General features: G+C 32.1%; 6 protein-coding genes across 6 annotated transcripts, besides 3 other annotated features; 2 read left to right on the top strand and 4 right to left on the bottom strand.

The window, feature by feature from the left end:
* Positions 1-3,502: 3,502 nt before the first annotated feature.
* Positions 3,503-4,159, bottom strand: TVAGG3_0670040 (ubiquitinyl hydrolase protein; the record flags this gene model as incomplete). Its single annotated transcript, XM_051242364.1, has 1 exon — positions 3,503-4,159. One exon carries the CDS (start codon positions 4,157-4,159, stop codon positions 3,503-3,505), a length of 657 nt encoding a protein of 218 aa, XP_051088951.1.
* Positions 4,160-5,786: 1,627 nt separating this feature from the next.
* TVAGG3_0670030 (ubiquitinyl hydrolase protein) lies at positions 5,787-10,075 on the bottom strand (the record flags this gene model as incomplete). Its single annotated transcript, XM_001302540.2, has 1 exon — positions 5,787-10,075. A coding segment is annotated over one exon (4,289 nt), but the record flags the coding sequence as incomplete, so codon positions are not given.
* Positions 10,076-10,319: 244 nt separating this feature from the next.
* Positions 10,320-11,905: a mobile genetic element.
* A 94-nt stretch (positions 11,906-11,999) lies between these two features.
* Positions 12,000-12,590, bottom strand: TVAGG3_0670010 (uncharacterized protein; the record flags this gene model as incomplete). Its single annotated transcript, XM_001302541.2, has 1 exon — positions 12,000-12,590. One exon carries the CDS (start codon positions 12,588-12,590, stop codon positions 12,000-12,002), a length of 591 nt encoding a protein of 196 aa, XP_001302542.2.
* Positions 12,591-12,882: 292 nt separating this feature from the next.
* Positions 12,883-14,124: a mobile genetic element.
* Positions 12,979-14,106, top strand: TVAGG3_0670000 (Mariner transposase; the record flags this gene model as incomplete). The annotated part of the gene is made up of 1 exon (XM_051242363.1): positions 12,979-14,106. One exon carries the CDS (start codon positions 12,979-12,981, stop codon positions 14,104-14,106), a length of 1,128 nt encoding a protein of 375 aa, XP_051088950.1.
* A 4,360-nt stretch (positions 14,125-18,484) lies between the features above and the next one.
* Positions 18,485-21,722: part of a mobile genetic element that runs on past the window's edge.
* TVAGG3_0669980 (protein of unknown function, DUF4106 family) lies at positions 18,971-19,405 on the top strand (the record flags this gene model as incomplete). Its single annotated transcript, XM_051242362.1, has 1 exon — positions 18,971-19,405. The coding sequence occupies one exon, from the start codon at positions 18,971-18,973 to the stop codon at positions 19,403-19,405; it is 435 nt and encodes a 144-aa protein (XP_051088949.1).
* TVAGG3_0669970 (uncharacterized protein) lies at positions 21,272-21,478 on the bottom strand (the record flags this gene model as incomplete). Its single annotated transcript, XM_051242361.1, has 1 exon — positions 21,272-21,478. The coding sequence occupies one exon, from the start codon at positions 21,476-21,478 to the stop codon at positions 21,272-21,274; it is 207 nt and encodes a 68-aa protein (XP_051088948.1).

The raw sequence follows: 21,722 nt of genomic DNA, 5'->3' as shown, positions 1-21,722 counted from the left end.
AAAAAAGGATCATTTTTCAGATAACAAAAGATATTGCATCAAAAACTGTTTCTTTGAAAATCTAAAAGATAGAGCACTTCATGTAGTATGCCGTTCTAAATTTCTATTGGAAGATAGCACATTTACGAATGTATCAATACCATCAGGTGAGGGTGGTGCAGTTTTAATAAATTGTGGAGAATATGTTCACAATCGAATTTGTTCATTTAACTGTTCAGCACCAAATTTCGGAAAATATTGTTATTGCTATACAAATAATAACTCCTTGAAAAATTTCGTTTTAGAGAGTTCTTTATCAAGTTCATCAAAGAATCCAATTGGAAAATCACCAATATTTTTATTACAAGGAATTAAATGCATAACAAAAACAAATATTTCATATTTTCGAACAAATAAAAGCTGCGGATACCAATTCGGATCAGGACAAACAGAATCGAATTCCAATTATAGTTCAATAATAAATAATACAGCAACAAATGAATATTGTATAAGAAATGAAGCTTATGCTGCTTTAAAATTATATCATAGCAACATCATTAAAAACTCTGTTAAAGATCAAGTTATAAGCAATGACTGGGGCAACACATTAATAGTTGAATGTAACATTATTGATAACTCAGGAAATAATACTTTTTCAGTAGTAAGTCGATTTGCTAAAATAGAAGTTATTAATTGTTACCTTCGAAATAATGACAAAACATCAGGAAAAGTTGTATTTAATAACACTCACAATGAACAAATAAATCCAGAACAAAATTTTATTTGGACAGAAGTATGCCATATAAAACAAAAACAACTAAGAATAAAATCTCGAATTAAACCATCTTCTCGAAAAATTAAGCCAAGCAAAACTAAAATTACCTTTTTCAGAAACAATCATCATTTTACGTAACAGAGGAAACAAATATAAACAGATATCATTTTATGTTCGGAATAGTATGGATAGAATATGGATTTCATAAAACAATAATATATATGAAAAGCAAGAGAATATAATAAAATAATGATAAATTTGAAGAGAAAGAGAATTTTGTTGAGTAACGATTAATATGAAAAGAAAGAGAATTTCATAAAACAATGATAAATCAGAAGATAAAGAGAATGTGATAACCCAACTATTAATATGAAATGAAAGTGATTTTCATCAAACAATTACAAATGTAATAAAATGATGATTAATATGAAAAGAAAGTTAATGCGATATAAAAATGCTAAATATGAAGAGAATGAGAATGCAATGAAGCAATAGCAAATATGGAAAGAAAGAGAATGTGATAAAACAAGGATAAATATGAAGAAAAAGAGAATGTAATTAAACAATGATTAAAATGAAAAGAAATAGAATAAGTTTCATGTTAACATCGGCACCATGATCAACTAAGAATTTGATAATATTTGTTGATTTAATTTTGATAGCAAAACTAAGAGGGCATTCATTAATATCGAGAGAATATCATTAAGCAATGATAAATATCAAAAGAAAGAGAATGCTATCAAACAATGATTAATATGAAGAGATAGAGAATATTTTTAAACAAAGATTAATATGAAGAGATAGAGAATATTTTTAAACAAAGATTAATATGAAAATATAGAAAATGAAATAAAATAATAATTCATTCGAATAGAAGGTGAATTTCATAAAATAATAAAATAAATTTGAAAAGAAAGAGAATGCCATAAAATAATGAAGAATAAAAAATATTGTAAAACAATGATTAATATGAAGAGATAGAGAATATTTTAAAACGATGATAAAATAATGATAAGTTTGAAGGGAAAGAAAATATAAATATTGACTGGGCTATAACATCTGCACAATCACTTCAGATGAGGAACATTGCCAATAAACTTTTTCAAAAGTCCCCATATTGATTAATTTTATTATGACAACATTATTTTATGACAATACGATGCAATTCTCTCTACAATCAATAGTCACATTTCATAATGAAAAACATAAATATTTCACAGTTCATTAATATTATTGTATACATATATAATCTAATAAGGATATTTCTACGATAAATCTTTAGTTTGGACATCAATAATCTTATGAGAAACTTCAAACCATTGAATGACCGGCCATTCTCTTTTCAACAAATATTGCAAGGACAATCTCAATATTTTTCAATAGAATTCGCCTAATGTGGAAGGATTTTCCAAAATTACACAAGCTTATATTGATTTCAATAAAACCGTCCTTCATTATGCAGCAATAAATAATAGCAATGGAATAATCGATCTTCTTATTTAACAAGATGCAAATATTGATGCTAAAGATAAAAAGGGAAAGACACCTCTACATTATGGGGTTATCTATGGCGCCAAAAAAGTCCAAAAACGATTTTTTGAATTGAATTTGGGCAACACTTATTTAGGGGATCGTAACGATTATTTCAAAATTGATGAAAATGCGGTTCAATATAAATAAAAAGGTATCAATGATATTAGATGCATATAGTAAATATATTGAGAGTGTTACGAACGATAGATTTTATAGTGAATTTTGTAACCTACCTTAATACATATATACTACATTAATTTTTATTCAGAAAAATACTAAATAAGTTTGACGAATGCTTACTTTATTCGCCAGTATTCAATGATGTTAAACTTTGTCAATATTTGATTTCACAAGGTGCGGATATTTATGCTCAAGATAAAGAAAGAAAAACAGTCCTTCATTATGCAGCAATAAATAACAGCAATAGAATAATCGATCTTCTTATTTCACAAGGTGCAAATATTGATGCTAAAGATAAAAAGGGAAAAACACCTCTTCATTATGCTGCAATTAATAATAGCAAAGAAACAGCAGAACTTCTTATTTTATATGGTGCAGATATAAATGCCGTTGCCGAATATGGAAGAAACTCTCTTCATTGTGCAGTTGAATATAATAGCAGAGAAGTTGCAGAACTTCTTATTTTACATGGATTAAGTGTCCATAAAAAAGATTCATTTGGAAGTACCCTTCTTGATTTTGTATTTGCTTATAATTGTAAAGATTCCGCAGAAGTTCTTTTTTTACATGGTGTAAAAAGTGACGAAAAATTTTATCTCAGGAGTGCAGCACTATATAATACCAAAGAAATAGCAGAACTCCTAATTTCACATGGTTCAGATGTAAATGAAAAAGATGAAGAAGGAAAAACCGCTCTTCATTATGCAGCAATTAATAATAAGATAGAAACAGCAAAAATTCTTATTTCATATGGGGCAGATCTTGATGCTAAAGATAATGAAGGAAAAACCGCTCTTTATTAAGCAAAAAATAATTTGTATCTAGATCCAAAAAACGAGCATATATTTAGATCCAAAAAATAGGAATAAATTATTTTTTTTGATATCTTTTTGATTATTATTTGCCATCTGACTTGTGATAAATCTTGAAATATAATTGCCCACTTGAAATAATGAAATATAGTATTGATGTTACAAACTTCATTATTCCAAATTAAGGGGAAAAAAGTCTCATATTTTATTATAAAATATAATTTTACAAAAATAATTTTTCAACTAAAGGGTTTTTCTCCTTAAACAATTCATTTCCTGCTGCCTTAAACAGCTGCATCATATCATCTCCTGTCATTTCCTTCAATTTCTTAATAGAAAGAAGTGTTTCCCACATGTCTGCGCTCTCAACACCGAAATTCATCAATGACGAAATTTCTTTGCAGACTGAAATTGCGTCATCTTTCGAAGCTATTCTGATGACGTCTTCCCAGAATTCATTTTCAATTGGAAGTTCATGCTTGGCTGCTTGCAAGCACCTGATAAGTTCTCTCTTTGCTTCATTAGAGTCCTTCAACAAAGTGAAAATAACATCTCTGTTTGAATTCGAACTTTTCACGACATCTCTTATTGTCGGCATGTCATTCTCCAACAAAGCAATGGAAATCATCAATGGTTCATCTCTTAAAATACTTGCAAGAGACTTAATTATTTGAGAAAAGTTCGATTTGAGGTCTTTTTGACACATTTTTGTCAAAATTTGACAGAATTTCAATCTCAAATCATTTTTCTTTTTCTCGAAGAAATCAATTAAAGATCTCCATTGTTCATCTGAGAAAATGTTTGTTGGTGTTTCATCATCGAACAAGTCAAGAACATAATAAATAGGCTCATCATCAACAACGTTATTTTGCGGATTCAACAAATAAATGAAAGTGAATTTGATGTTTTTCAAACATTCTAATTTTCCAATCATTTTTGTTATCATTTCCAAGTATTTGTAAGTTTCAACGAAATGATAAACAACAGGTGTTATTTTCTTGCAGAAATAAACATCAACAATAAGATCATCCACCATTACATTCTTATCTTTCAAATACAAAAGATAATCCAACAATTGTCTGATGTATTTATAATCAGATGTCATTTTTGAAGCATTTATCAAATGATCAAAAACTAGTTTAGTTTGTAACAATTTGATGGATTCACTTTCTTCGATATTTGTTAAAAATATTATAGCACAACAACCAAGAAAAACTAAACTTGTTTCTTTGTGATCATTCATCATTTCTCCGTCCTTCAAAAACGTTGTCATGTACGATGTTTCGATCTTTGTTTTCGCTAAAATATCAATCGACGTTAATAATTTAAATGAAGCGGTTTTGACAGCGGTTTTGTCAGAAACATTTAGACCTAAATATACAAGATCACTTAGACATTGTGAAATGTTACCGCTGTTGAAGAAAATAAATGAAAATGCCAAACATAAATTTTCATGTGTCACTTTTTCCATTATATTCAATTTTGACAACGATAGAAGGCATTCAATTACTTGGTTTGCTTCTTCTGATCCTTCGTTTTGTGGCTGAGTTCCATTGAAGTCGAGAATGAAATTGGGGAACAAAGAATGAAGCAAATTAAAAGCACTTTTTTGGAAACCAGAATTTATTGAAATTAAATATTTCAAAAATGGTTTCAAATGACTTAAAATATAATTCTTTGCGTTTAAGTCATTTTGTTTCAGGATCTTAATAATCTGCTCGAAAACAGTTGAAACATTCGGATGATTGTCCAGGAAAATGTCAATTTCATCGTCAGTTTTGAAAACCGCCAAAGTGTCAAAAATATTTGTGAGTGTATCGTTTTCAGAAATTGTTTTCAACATGTTCGTGTAGCTGTTGAAATGGACTTTGGAGACACAAACTTTCGCCTGCAAAAATTTGAGTTTGGCCATTTCTTCGTAAAATTTGACATTTGCCAAATTTCTGACAATGTCAAACAGTTTTGACGCGTCAACATTTTGGAGGAATATCTGGGATTTCGCGTCACTAAAAATATCATTGATTACGAACAAAATTGAGTGAACTTGTGACTCATTTTCGGCAATTTTTGTCACGTTTTCTTTATCCAAATAAATATAATGTTGTATTAAATCAGACAAATTAGGAATACAGTGCCACATGTTAGTACTCGATAACAAACAGTTGATGATGTTACTTATCAGTTCGTAACTCATCTCTTTCGATGATTTTTCAAGCACTTTTTTCAAAATTTTTGTGAAACTCGTTGTAAATTTTGAATTTGTGCAAACTGTCAATATTTTATTGACGTTTTCTTTGTCATCCAATATTAATTTACAGATTTCATTGGGGTGTTCATCAACCCTACATATCATCCTACTCTCTGCTTTGTTTATGTCATTTTCCATTGTTGAATGCAAGAAAATTCTGAGAAAATATTTTGTAAACAATTCAAAATCTCCAAATTTTGACACCAAATCAAACAAAGAAGGAGTAAAAGCACATTGATTAAAGATGAATATCTTATTATCATCTTCTATTCTCGAGACTATCTCTGGGTTGCATATTTCCTTGTTTTCATTCACATCAACAAATTTAAAATCTGACTTTTGTTTGATGTAAAACAACAAATAAGCGGAAGTATTATTTTCTTGTTGAGATTTCGATTTCTGGCCACAAGCGTCATTAAATGCTTTTTCTGTCTTGATCTTATCTACTTCAGTGTCATTGTATTTCACCCACAGTTCCTCATCATCTTTCTCCATTTTGATGATAGAGAAATAATGCCCGGAATTGACATTTCCTGTGTGTAAAACCATGCCAAATAAATTGTAAATATAATCGTTATCGTCGAGATTTTCATTATTATACATCACTTCTTTGATAGACAGTGTTTCAGGGATTTCCACGTGTTTGTTTATCTTTATCCTAGTGAAATTACTGACATCGAATTCGAATCTTTTCAAAGAAATGATCAAAACAGGAGGAGCTTCGTCAATCCACGTTGTTCTCTCCATTTGTATTGATTTGCCAATGTTCTCGCAATTGTACATCATGTATTCAGGCATTGTTGTCTGTTTAAGAGAGTCTTGGACTGAATCTGATGATTGAACACTTAATGACAAAGTTGTAAAATCTTCTAGATTTTCTATCCGTTGATTTTCGTCTTTGTTCTCAAAAACATTCCTGTTTCTGCCTGTAAACAATGTGGACAATGGCTTCGGGAACTGCGAAATCAAGTTGGAAACGAATTCTGACGCATCTTGTTCTTCACTGAAATCAATTTTTCCTCCACCCGGTGCTTTGAGCTTAGTCATGAAGGGCTCTGGGTCGCAATACTGTCTTTGACTAATAAGCATGGCGTGGAATAGATATTTCAGTGAAATCAATGCATCATTTGTCAAATTTTCTTGGAATAGCATAGTAAGGAATGGAGATAGGTGGAATAATTGCTGCAAAGTACTATTTGCATAGCAAGTGGCTCCTAAGTTCCGTAATCCTGATCCATATTGAGATCTGTTTTCGGAATTTGGTGAAAAACTGTATCTGTCGAAGTATCTGTTGGTAAATTCTGAGACAAACTGTCTGATTGGCGTTGTGAATGATTCTATTGGTGGAATTTCAACGTTTGTCAGAGCAGATAATAAAACTTCTCTTGTTTTCTGGGATTTCGCTTTCTTTACGGTATCGAATATCTTAGGAAGCAAGAAAGTTAAGTTTTCTGGGGTTTTCATGGCTTTAAGAAATAGTTTTGAAATTGTATTCGATATTTGGTCACTTGTTGCATATTTATCGACCAAAGAGAAGCAGAGATCAAGCATATGGTGAATGTCGTTACTCGATGCATTGGCAACTGATTCTACAAAGAGTTGGATGAAATGAGAAGGATCTTTGTTGTTTTTCAGTTGTGGGACACAAATTGATACTAAAAAGTCAGGGATATCAAGACTTAATAAGTATCTGGTGAAATAGGTCAATGGATTGTTCGTAAGGTTCGAAATAATTTCTACAATTAAATCTTGGTTTTTCATGATGATTTCTTTGGCAATTTCGGGATTGAGCTTCATCAAAAATGTAATAGATTCGTTTTTGGCTTCAATTTGGAATTTCGTCAAATTTCCGCAGATGAAATTTAAAATTTGAATTGCAAATGGTCCAATAATCTCCGGAGGTAGATTAGAAAGGATAATAAACCATGGAGATGCTAAATCTATAAACTCTATGTCCTGTAATTTATTAAAAACTACAGGAATTCCATTATATTGGATAAACTGCTGCATAATTTGTGGATTGTACGACGGCAATATCAAGCACTCAAGGATGTAATTCGCAATAACAGGGTTATGTTCGCTGGAGAGAGTCGAAACGACTGAAGATATATTTGAATAAATTTTATCAATAAGGTTGGGATCGCTTGGGATGTCTTGCAAAATTCCTTTTATGATCTCACACTCCTTTTGAGAATGTTCTTGGCGCAAAATCTCGTAAAAAATGCTATAATTTCTCTCATGGAAGAGAACTGCTGAAGGAAGATAGGCTTCTGGCCTGGTATATGTGAAATCAAGATTATTTGCTAGCAGTATTGCGTTGTTCGGGATGTAATATTCGGATAATGATTTACTTACTGCTAATTTCTGCTGATTATAGTAAAATTCGGCCTTCTTTATACCAACCCCATAATAAGAAGTGAATTTCAGAAGAATATATTCGATACTTGGCTTGTTTTCTGTTGAAAATATTATTGGATTCGACATATTGTCGCTCATTATATACAAACAAGATCTCCTTGAGCTTGGAATAACCAGATCTTTATGTCTTATGTATCCGTAGTTCGATAATATCGTTCCTTTTTCATAATTTTGAATAAATTTATACAAAAGACACAAATATCGTTCTCTTTTAAGCCCAGTTGATTTTCTAATCATATTCATGATAAAATGCAATACACTGGGTGCTGCCAAAATGTCAACAACTTCAATTAAAGAAATAATTGTTGATTGTACTAAAGTACTTGATGTTTTCTCTTCATCAAACGCTCTCCATAAGAAAGAGAATCCAGGAGTATCAATCTGGTTCAATTTGAACTTTTTCGGAATTGATCCTGGTTGTTTTGAACAATCAATCGTTCTTTTCTCAACACCAAGCAATATAATGTAGTTCTTAAGGAACTGCATGAACTCTACAGTCCTTGGAAGCTCCGGAAGCTTGTTTAAGTTAGATTCTATTTCTTGATAAGATTCTTCTTCGAAAGCATTCAATCCGCTCTGCGATAACAAATAGTTGATGGTCTTCCATAATATTTCAGTGGGTTTGTTGAACAAAAAAGAGATTGCTTGTGCTGGAATTTTAATTTTTTTAATTTCAATGGCTGTTTTGAATACATAGTACAAGTTTTCGTCATCAGGATTATCTTTGATGTATTTAGCAATCTCCATGATGTCTAACGTATATGAATTTTCTTTGAATCTTTTAAGATTCGTGGATAGAAGCTTGAAAAGCTCAACATTATTATTGTTTTCCCTTATCGCATCCATGATAAAGAAGAAAGAGAGCTTCTGGATCTTTTTGTTCTTTAATTCATCGTAATCTTTGATTATTGCTGCAACAAGTTCTTTATTATCAACATATTTGAACAATGTTTGCAAGGCAAGTCTAACAACATTCTCATCTGCTGACGTACATGCACATTTCAGAAGAACTTTGAAAATAATTTTATTTATATTCGGATTGTGAACGATTTGGTACTGCCAATCTTTAAAAGTCTGATAGTTAACAGTTCCTAGGGACTCGCCAAGAAGGTCTGAATACAAGTTTTGGACAGAAAAGTGAGCAGTTTTTGTTTTTTCCCAAAGAATCATTAATAGATCAATTGTGAGCTTCTCGGCTTTGGCCAATTCGACAAAAAGTGGTGTAAGCTTCGGAATAACTTGTTGGTGTAAGTCTTTATCGAGAATTTTCTGTAATACGAGATTTGGATCAAATAAAAACGACGAAGAACGAACGGATTCAATAATTTCTGTAAGAATACTAATACCAATCATATTTTTCTCCAAATTATCGGAGTTAATATGCTCTGTAGCGATGCTTATTAATTGATCGACATATTTGTTGCATAAGCCTTGATTTGAGAGTGATATCTTGAGAACTGTATTTATAACGTAACTAAATGTGTCTCTATTGGACGATCTGCTCTGTTGTGTGAAGAATTTAAGATTTTCTAAAAAGAATTCAATAGGTTTAATTACTTTCATAGGATCATCCATATCTACTACATCCTTAAATAGTATTACTAGCGTAAAATAGCCGCAATATACATCAATTGGGCAAATAGTAGGATTCGAATTTATAAAATGACAAACAGAGTCAATTCCATTCTTGCGAATAAATGTATCAACTATTTCCTTGTATTTTTTGGATTTGTTTACTTTGAATCCTGTTTTTGTTTCAATGAAAAATGGAACATTTGGATTTAAGAGTAGCAAAAGTGGAATAACCTGCTTTGGTTCGAGTGAGTTAATTGCAATCTGGATAGTAAGATATGATTGCTCAAGAATTTGACATACGATTTGTTGATTTGTCTGCCATGCAGCTTGATTTACAAGTCTTTTGCACAAATTCGGCAAAGTGGTATCTAAGAAATGACCAGTTTTGTTTTCAATAGGTGGGTTGAGTTTCTTTTTTGAAGTTACTTGTGATAATAGCTTTTTTATTGTGATAAGAAAGAGTCTGAATTGATTTTCTTGTTCATCCTGAGCAGCCAAACATGATTCCCACATTTCGTAGTCATCTTTTGGTTCAGGAATAACATAATCATGCATTCAAAATCTTTTGCGGGTTTTTCCCAATTGAAATTATATTTTTTTGACAATTAGGTGTACAGCTAACATACGAAATAAATTTTTCAGAAATTATGTTGTAGATGTCACATTTTTACTTCACATTTTTGAATAAAGAAGAGTTGATCAATTTTGCTTGGACATTTAGCTTCATGCAATTATTATTTATGGAAAAATTATCAGAAATCAATTATTGAAATTCCAAATTTATCTCAGGGTCAAAAGGAAAGGTACATTCACTATTTTTGACAAAATTTTAAATTTTCATGGGGTTATAAATCTTATAATAACTAGATGAATAAGGAATAAATCCCAGTATGATGTGCATCAATATATTAAACACTATATGTAAGGCTGGTAATTCTATTAACACCTATGAAGATCTATAGTTTTTGAGCAGATAAATTAGATAATTTTCAAAACTCTTATATTTCAAAAATAAAGTGTGCAAATGCATTTAAATAAGAGAAAAAAGAGAATGGTGCTGTTAAAACTAGGTGTTAATTTCCAATTATTTCGCATCACAAGAACTACCCAGTAAATGCGCCCACCTTTCTTTGCAATTATGAATAATTGCACATATAATATAATGGTTAGGTTTTGGGGAAAAGTTACTAGAGAATTATTGACTTTTGAAATAATTCTGAATTTTACTTGAAGATATCATTAAATTATGAATACCAAATTACTAAATATGGGGAGAAATCTTTAAACCCGCTACAACCAAAAACATTTATTGCACAATTAAAATTATTGAAATTTAAAATTTGAAATATTGCCTTTTTGAATAAAAATTTAAATTTGATTATATAATTATGAAGATATATTAGAGAAATTAAAAGAAAATATTTTAAACCATTCAAATATTTTGAATATCTTCTCAATTTTAATTATTAAAAGATAGCTTTATTTTATCATCATTAGTTGTGAACAAAGTTTTATTCTTTTTATGAGCTACAGTAAATGATTTGTTAATACCTGATCTGCCTTTTTGCTCATCAAAATCCAAAGTTATGATGATAATCTTGTAATCAGTTTTGAAATTCTCTGATTTACAAGTAAGTATTTCTTTGGAAAAGCAGTCCTATTCTGTTTTCAAGATATTTTAAAGTTATCATTTCATACAATGCGCAGATCTATTCGAAATTGCAACAACTTTCAAGAAAAATGCAGCAGCAAAGAAGATTTCAAAGTTTCTAGCATCAAAAATTTACAACCTTAATACAACCGTTAAAGAGAAGCTCGATAAGAAAATATTTAACAATAAAGTTGGAAATTATTCGATATCTACTATTGTATATAATAAAAAGTTAATTGTCACATACTTTACATGCTATTTGCTGACTCTCTTGCATTATATTACCATATATATCTCTTTGAAATCTAAAAAAATTATACGATTTTAACCATATGTTGTTGAAATCATATATCAATCTTAGCTAAAGTATAGTTTATGAGTCTGTAACCATCTAACTTTATGACTTTTCAAAATTGTCAAATATATTCATTTTTTCTGTATATTCAACCATAATTTCAGGTAATAATACTATACAACTATTATTTAATATTCCTGTCGATTTAAAAATATGAAAAGATGCGTGGTTCTCCCAGAAATCGATTTTTGATTCTAATTTTAACTTTCCAAAAAAATTCAAAAATAAAAATTCCTCTCAATTTTCTAACTTTTCTAACTCGCCAAATCTCTAGCCAAATTTTTTTTGGTCTGTATAAATATTGTTAGGCACTATATAGGGATGCTATTTATCCTATTTTCATCCCGTTTTACTGTTATCGCCTAGTGAATGTACCTTTTCAAAAGGCATAAGATGACAAAATGAGTTATTGGGTTGGTATTTAGGGAAAAAATTAATAAGATTTTAAAAAATCTGAATATTTATTCGAGATTTTAAACGAGTTTTTCAAGAACGACGCCAGTAGAGTCTTCCTTATTCTTTTTGATTATCGTGATTACGATAATAACAATGACGACGATGACAATGATAACTGCAATGGTACTTCCAAGGATGATACCGATCCTCTTGCCTTTACCATCTTTTTGTTTATCATCTGAATCTTGAGATGTTGTTTCTGGTGTTTTTTCTGGAGTCATCTCAGAAGTCGTCGTTGTTGGATCAGGATGTACATTTGGTGTAGGTGATGGTGTTTGCGTTGGTGATGCTGTAATTGAATCATTCAACTTACTAGTATAAACTAAGCTATTCTTATACGTGTCAAGCTTATGATAATAATTTGGATGTAAATTGTGGTTGATATGAACATTATAGCTTATAGGTTTAACATGTGAACTGTCATAATTAACAACGATAGATGATTCTTCTCCAGAAGTTTGGTTTATATTTAAATAATACGTGAATTTGATACCATCATAAAGTAATAAAGTAATAACCGGAATATTCTTTTCATCATCGTTATAAACATTGAATGATATAAGATCCGTTGTTGGTTCAATGTGATGCATTATAAACATTAACTTCATTAATGAATCCTTCGAGATTAAATGGCATTATTGAGGTTGTACTAATAATAACTTTCAGTTTATTTTCGTGATTTGCCTTTGTAATTTTAATAATGTTGTACCATTGATCTTTATCATCAGCATTGATTGTTAATGTTGTGAATCCATTTTGTGGAATGAAAACAATATTACCACTCGGAAAGGTAATACTTGAAGAGATTTCAGATTCTGCACCATTCGTTAAAAGAAGATTAGTAAAAGCAGCTGAATTACAAATCGGAAATTCTCCACTCTCTGTAATAATTTTTAGATATAGGGTGTCCAAAGGTGCGTTTAGCACAGCGCTCTATATGAGACTATTAAAGGAGATATATGCTGATTATAAATATATAATAAAAAATATGAATATATGTATATGATGAGTATGTTGTATTTTGGCGCCATGCCGGGATATAAAATGAATTTTGAGACAAGAGGCGGTTTCGCGGGAAATTTTGGCGGGATTTTTTTCATTTTTTTAATGAATCATAAAGAAAACATCCTCGCTCTTGCAAAAAAATGCAAAGACTGTAAAAAAATCTACGAGACATTGGTAAAATGCTTCGGTATGGATGCTCCTAGCTATTCCACTGTAACGTATCATGTTAGGATGTATCACTTCATGAACAAAAAGGCGCCCATCATAAAAATTGACAAAAAATCGCCGGATCAAAGAAAAATCAAAGCAATTCTTCAAGCGCTAGATGAAGACCCAAGAGCATCACTCAGAAGGATAGAGGAGATGACAAAGATACCACGTACAACAGTCAGTTATTATCTGCACAATTATTTGAACTACAAACTAGCGTATACACGTTGGGTTCCGCACAACCTTAATTCAGTTCAAAAAAAATCTAGAGTCCAATCTTCGAAAGAGCTCCTCTCTATATTGGGTGCGTATCAATCCAAGAAGTTTCGCTTTTTAGTAACAGGGGACGAGTTTTGGTTTCAATATGCAACAGAAGCCAAAATCATGTGGATCCCAAAGGATGAAAATCCGCAAACATTCCCGAAGAAAAAAATTGACACACCAATGATGATGTTGTCGGTTTTTTGGGGCGTGAATGGCATCATCGCAATTAATATTCTTCAAAAACCTAATACGATGAATGCTCAGTATCTAATTGACAATGTTCTTACTCAAATTATCAATTCTGATGAGTTTGAGAAATCCAAACAACAAAAACAAAAGTTTGCAATTCATTTTGATAATTCAAGAGTTCACAAAAGTCATAAGGTAATGAATTACTTGTTGGAAAACAATGTCAAAGTTGTTCCAAACCCAATTTATTCACCTGATATTGCACCCTCTGACTTTTATTTATTCGGCACGCTAAAAAAGAGAGCTGAAGGACGCGAATTCGCGAGTCCAGATGATCTTGAAAATTTTGTAAGAGAGCAATTTGAGCAATTTTCTTATGATGATTTAAAGCGTGTCTTTCAAGCCTGGATCGATCGCTGCGAACGCGTGATTGAATCCAATGGTGATTATATTTAAATAAACTTTATATATATGAGATTGATATGATTCTCAGTTATATCTTCGAGATGAAGTGTTGTTTCGTTTTCGACAATCAAATACATATCGGATAATTCACCTGTGTTACAATGCTTGATATTTGAATTATCAAGCAAACAAATACTATGATCTTTTTGAACGACACTATTACTACTCATATCAGCAACAATTCCGAATGCGACAACATTGTCGAATTGATGTTCTGCAATCGAAGAACTGCTGACTAAAACTGTTGTTTGACTTGTGAATGAATATGAGCTTTGAATATGAGAATATGATAATAAGCTTACATTCATGTTATCAAATGCAATTGGATGAATTGAACGTATATTGACATTTGAAAGAACAAATGAATTACAAAAATCATTAATATTCGACAAATCAAAGTTGGAACTGAATTTATTGTTATCTGAAGAATATGAGAAAATTCGAAATTCTATCTTTTCATGGATGTTCAATTCGATTTTATTTGATTCTTGGAGATCTTCACACAAGTAGATAGTGATTCCTTTTGTGTAATCCTTGACATAGTTATCTAATGTCGTTTTCAAATCATGTGACTCGAATGCGATGAAAGGTTTATCATATATTGGAGTTGATGTGTATAAAATTTTTAAGTATATTAATACTGGATTTTGTGATATGTAATAATACAGTGTATTATTAGATTGTACATGTTCTATTTTTAACTTTGATGGTACAGAAACTTGAGGAGACCAAGGGTCATCAGGATCTTTACCAGATACAAAAATGTATGTAGTTTGAACAGATAAACTATTTGCAATAACAATTGGATAGTTAACATTAATTATATTTGCATAATCATCATACTTTTTATATTCTTCAACCGCAATGAAAATTTTGATAAATCTAACATTGAATGAGTTAAATACAATAGGCCTGTTTTTACCAAAGTCAAAATTCATAATAACCTCCGTTGATTCAAAGTCAATATGAGGTAAATCAATATTCACTGATATTTCTGAAAATTCAGAAAATTTAATCTTTCCATTGGAACTTATATTTTTGCTGATTTTCAAAATTCTGCCTGCAATTACAACATCTTGTTTTTGAAGAAATTCAATAGAAATTTCTGTTTTGTTAACAATAAAGCTCTCAAATGTGATGGTATTAACACATTCGGGTATACTCAATTTGAAGCTTGAATAGGCAATAAATTTTTCAATATAAAGCTCAGAATTAGTTCCAATTTGTATTGTTGGGAATGAAAAACCATCAGTTGAATCAATAATGGTTTGCATTATGTTTAAATCAGAAGTCTCTGACAAAAAGATTGTTGAATTATCAATGATATATAAATATGAATTTGTACTATAGGCATCATTTGATCCAGTTAAATTCAAAATACCGTTTTTTATGTAATAATTGACTTGAGAATAGCATGCATTGGAATTATCAATATTAATCGTTGAATTTGATTCAAGGTCAATTATTGATACTATAAATCTTAATTTGCTCGAATTTTCATTAATTTTAATATTAAAACTATCCTCAGTGAAATCGATATATAGAGGTATGCTTGCAACTATGTGTCAATTGTAATTTCATTTGGGATAATTGATTTATTATCAATTATTAAAGTTCCATCTGAATATCTGAAATTTTTATGTATAGAAATTGTGTCGAATACCATTGTTTCGATGTAAACATAAGTGATATCTGTGGAATATGAAATGTTGAATAAACTTAAAGATGAAAGTTTAATTGTATCTTCAAATCTTCCAAAACAAATATTATTCAATATGTAATGACTGTTTGTATGTTCCGAACCATGAATCAAAAAAAAAAAAAAAAGGAAGTGGGGCTTCCAGGCACTTCGTGCCCTCTAGCCCTGAAGATGTTTAGTATAACTTTGTCCGGACAAGTAAGGGTCTATCGTCGCTACAGGAAAAGTTACAGGCGTTCCAAGGAAGTAAACTTTGAGAAGCCTTTTCCCCTTATAGAATGAGATAGGACGGTTATTTTACAAAACTGACAACACTTTGACCGAGTAGTTTTTTGTGCTGAACAAAAAGTGTCATATAAACATCTGTCAAAAACCGTTTTTTACTTCACTTAAAATGCCACGTAAGCTACGTAAGAATATACGTAAGAGGAAGGGAGCATTGAAACATCCAATAGTAAAACTGACACCACAACAACAGTTGCAACAACAAATGATGAATGACCCCACTATGTTGCAACAAATGTCAAGCAACCCTATGCTTTTAAGCCGAGTTATTGGTGCACAGAGTGGAGGTTTAAGAGCGGCACTTTTAGCGAAAATGGCAGGCTATGGTGGAGCTGCAGACGGAACAGCTTATAACCCTCAAAGTCAAATGAATTTGAGTTCACTCAAAAATCAAATAACAGATGTCAAAAAGTCAAACATAGACATACAGAAACAAATAAGTGAAAACGAAAAGAAACTAGAATATGACAGACACACAAAGAAACTCAATGAGTTAAACGTAGAGAAAAAGAAGAAAGAAGAACAACTGAAAGAACTAAGTACAGAGGAATATGCGAAAAAAGTGTCAGAAAAAGCAGCAGAAGTAGCAAAAATGGAACAAGATGTTATAAATTTGAAAAACCATACTACTCAATATAAAGTACTGAAAGATGAAGAAATAAAACAAAAAGCCCTGAAGACATATATGGATAGCGATGAGTATAAAAAAGAAGTTGAAGCAAATGTAAAGGCAGAAAAACTTTTACAGTTGCAAAACCAAACCGTACAGTATGAAACTTAGCACAAGAAAGTAAAAATAACGACGCAGCCATGCAAAAGGCAATGAAAAGCGCAGAATATATAAAAGCTAATAATGACTGGTTAGATGCCCAAGCCAACGCTAAAGCAGCCCAACTTATAGGGTCAATAAGGACAAAAATACAAGCGGATGAAGACAGTTCAAATGAAGCTTTAATGAATGCTGACTTTAAGAACGCCTTCGAAGCTCTTCATAGTAAGGTGAAACTAGTGAACGACTTCTCATCTGGAAAGAAACTGAAGTCTGAAGGTTTCGACAACGAGTTAAGAGAAGTAGCACAAAATATGACGAAAATAACAGATGCAGCAACGAGACAGGCAGTTCAAAGTGCCTATGACGCCGTTAGAGCAACTGTTGTGGAAAGTCAAGAAAAAGAGTTACAACAGACCAAAACAGACCTAGTAAATGCTTTCTTAAAAACGAAAAGTCAGGTAGGACATTATGCTGCAGATGGAACATATGTGCCAGCTGGTGGAACTTATATACCACCAAACCCTCCAAGAGAAGCACCTGCACCAGGACTACCTAAAACATTTACATCGTCACATGGACACAGACACAGGCATGCACCAAAACCAACACAACAACCAACAGTTCAAAACACTGCACCACAACCAACAGTTCAAAACACTGCACCACAACCAACAGTTCAAAATCCAGCACCACAACCAACAGTTCAAAACACTGCACAGCAACAACCACAAACAGAGCAAGGACATAAAAGAAGTAGAGAACAAGGAAACCAAGAATTCTTAAAAATGCTTAAGGAAAATTATGGTTACCCAGATACTCTTGACTTTAGTGACAGATATAAAGAAGCTATTAGAAAGTTCAAGGAAGGAAATACTGACCCGAACCTATTTAGCTTTATGGTTCAGCACCAAATGGGATATAATTTCAAACCTGGAAAATACAAGCTCGCTAAGGGATATGATTTAATAGCATATCATCCAAATGACATGACTGAATTTACTCCGAGATATTTGGTGTCAGAGCTAAATGATAATTCAACTCTCTTCATGAAACGCGTAAAAAATAGAGACGGAACGAAAGAAGAAAGGTTTATGAGTCCGGATGACTTAGATAGGGAACTTTTTAAAAACGGTCTCGGAATATATGAAATGCCAGCAGATGAGGTACAAGAAACTCCACAGGAAGAAGTTCAGATACAACCAGACATGGAAGAAATAGTTCAGCAACAACAGCTAGAAGAGCCTGAAGGAAACAAACAAGTCCCTCCTTTGGAAACTAACTTCACAGAACTAGATGAAGATTTGGAACAGCCGAAAAATCTTGACCCTCAACAAGAGTATGCGGAGAATATGGAATCTTTCCAAGAGTCTAAGAAAAATTCGGCTGACATAGTAGAAGAATATCGAAAAATGTTCGCCGACATACAAAAGACTCCAACATCAGATGAAAATATTCAGCATAGAATGGAAGAACTGAAAGAAAGTGTACGCAAATACAACAATCCTTTTTACTTACGACCATATAACGTTCAATCTTTGGCTGAACTCGGTGAAAATAAAAGGTTAAATTTCAACAAAACATATAGAAATGAAACATTGTTTAAAGTTCATTCAGAACCTAACCAATATGGAAACAAACCTACTTTTGTTTCTGCAGACTATGGAACTACAATGAGATGGGGTCATAAAGCTAATCCGGATAGGTGGTTCATAAACTTACAACCACAATTCCAAGAAGTTGTAGACGCAATGGAAGTGAATGGTGAACCAGATATAGCTGGTATTTTCAGCGCGGCTTTAATGCCATTGAAAGATATGAAAGATGCAGATATTTTGAACCAGTATGAAATGAACATGGCTGATGGAAATATAACACCTGACGTTCTAAAACATTTATCTCAAAGAACTACACAGAACCATAAAGATGGTATATTTGGTGAAGAGTTTAGAAAGAAAGTTAGGGAGATAGAAGGAAGAGAACCTATTGTACATGACCTTGCAAACGAAAGTTTGCAAAATGTCATAAAAACTTACTTTGCAGACAATGAACTGATAAGGGATGAATATTTAAGAAAACTCAAATGGACAGTACCAAATGAAATGTTAGTATTGAAAAACATGTTCCTTGACAAAATAAAACCAACTACAGAAATAAATGACGCAAGACTGAAACGTTGGGTAAAAGCTTTCCCATTCACAAAAGATATTATTGGTAACATGGAAAGAAAACCAGAATGGCTACAAAAACATATATTTGGAAACGAGCATATTCCATATGGACAAGCTATATTTGAAGAGCTTGAACCGGAAACTCAGGAAAGAGTCATGCAAACAATAAGCGAAGACTCAAATACAAACTATGACAAAATCTTTCTAGGATATTGGTTACCTGAGATGGGCGACCAGAGCCCAAAGGCAAAAAGGACATGGAAAATTTACAACATACTAGGTGAACATGAGGCAAAGATGCAACAACTTGAAGCAGAGGGCAAGTTACCAAAAGCGACACCAAAGAAGAAGAGTAGAACAAAGTGAAAATAGTGAAGAAGTAACTTCATCTAGTGAAAGTAGTGGCAATGAAGGAAAAAGAAGAGTTAAAAACTCAGTCAGGAAGAAAGTAAAGCTTGGTCCGAGTGGGTTCTATTATGACACATAAATCCAACTATTCTATATTTTTACCCATATGAAATGTACGCCGCTCAGAATATAACGCCAACAGTTTTGGATGCCATGAACGGAAATGTTTCCGAATGGTATAACGAATGCGACAATGCCATTAGAAGGTCAGAAATAGTTCCTGGAACTTACGAATATACAACTGCTGTTTCTTATGGAAACGTAGGTGAGTTTGGAGAAGGTTCTTCAACAACAGTAGATATTGCTTGCGACAGGTTTCATATTATTTCTATTGACAACTCATTCTTATACGTGGAACAAGACATTGAAATAAAACCTTCTGCCAAGTTGTCTGACAAGAAAGGTTGCAATGGAATTTTCTATGTCGGATACCAATATGCTCCAGAAGTTTTCATGGGATATAAGATATATTCTAACTCTGACTTAGTTCAAACAGTAACATGGGCAAACTATGAATGGTTCGCTTTGAGAAACTCAGTACAACCACAAGCTAGAGAACAAACAGACCAGTATGCAAATATTGAGAAAATAAGAAGACTTGACCCTAACGTTCCAGGAGTTTATGTTAACCTTTCTGGACAAACTGCAGCAGCAGTAACCAAAGTAAAACTGAAACTTAGAGTTCCTTTGTCATCTTTCCTCATCTTCAGGTTTTTAAGATACTTGCCAAACTGGGCAGGAAAAATTTCTATCGAACTTACTCCAAGCAAAAATAACTTAGTCATTGCACCAACACAAGACCCATTCACTATTACAGACGTAAAGGGAACAAATCAAACGTCATTCGCCGAATTTTGCAAAGACAAAGTTGACTTAGACTTTGGTTTCTCAAACCTCAACACTGAAGTAAACTATTATTTCAATGCTGCTGGAACTGCTTGGGACCCAGTTAAGTTTACATGCGAAAAGTTTGAATGCAAGAGAATAGAAAGCAGACTTGCAGTCTATATGTTGGACCCAGATATTTCAAATGCTTTAGCTGCCAAATATATTGCAGTTCCACTTATGTTCCCTATACACCAAATATCTGTCAAAGACTTTGCAGGTGAAGTTGGAAACCAAAGTGCTGACCCAGGTGCAAGAACAGATATTGCTTTAACAACTGCAATGAAACATGCAGATACTATGTTTGTACTGTTCAGACGAACTATAAATGACTATTCTTGTTTCTACAACCCCGGTATTAAATATCATATAAACATAGATGGCAAATATTATCCAAGAGAAGAATATTCTACAGTTGAGGATATGAGGTCATACAACTTGACATTAGATGCTATGAACTTTAACAACAACTTCACAACAACCATTAACCCTGAAATGCAAAGTTCTATTATGCCATATGTGAAAGTATGGACTCATACAGGAGGTCAAAAAACTCAATATACAAATGGAGACCGTTCAAACTTTTGGCTTGGCATTCCATTTGCTGACTCAGAAGACTTTATGGGTGGTATTTCAACTGTTGGTACTGTACAAATACAATATACTTGTGACAGAGACGGTCCAGATGAACTGAGAGCAAAGAAGTTTACAAAACCAATAGCACTTTTCACGGAAGATGCTCTTTTGAAGATTCGTTCGATGAAACCTGCTGGGGCTCCTCAGATTGGCATAACGACAGCTTCCATCGAGCAGATTTTGGCAGCAGGTCAGTAAGTTGTTCTTGAACTGACTTCTCTCCGTCAAATATTGACAGTACGCCAGTTTTGACATAATATTGTAAGATAAACTTACCTTTAGAAATATCTGTAAGTTTTGTTGTTATATTTTTGTAACGTCAAGAACTTTCACCATTTCAGTTATACCAACTTTCTTTGCTTTATGGAAATATTTAGGTTCAGCAAAGACTGCTATTCTATAACATTTACCATTGTTTGTATAAAGAACTATTCTGTCAATGTATTTGTATTGTTTGTGTGTGTAAACTTTGTTCTGCTTCAATTCGAAGAGATACTCGAATACGTCCATCTTTTTATTCTAAGTAAAATGTCATTTCCGAAAAATAGAAGCGTGAGTGTTTCAAAAGGTTTAATGGCGGTGGCAGATGTGAAGTTAAATTCACCAACTCAAACAAACAGTCAAAGTGTTGTTGTCAATGTCAAAGACAGAGATGTTGAAGTGGGGAAACCATACGAAGACGAAGATGGTATACAATTGTTCTGTAAAAGAACCAACATATCCTGAAGTTAGCAGAGACTTAAGTTCTGTTGCA

The sequence above is a fragment of the Trichomonas vaginalis genome, chromosome III, assembly GCF_026262505.1.
Source record: "Trichomonas vaginalis G3 chromosome III, whole genome shotgun sequence".
NCBI lineage: Eukaryota > Parabasalia > Trichomonadida > Trichomonadidae > Trichomonas > Trichomonas vaginalis.
The sequence above is the reverse complement of the archived record's forward strand: the minus strand, read 5'-3'. Positions and strand labels throughout refer to the sequence as shown.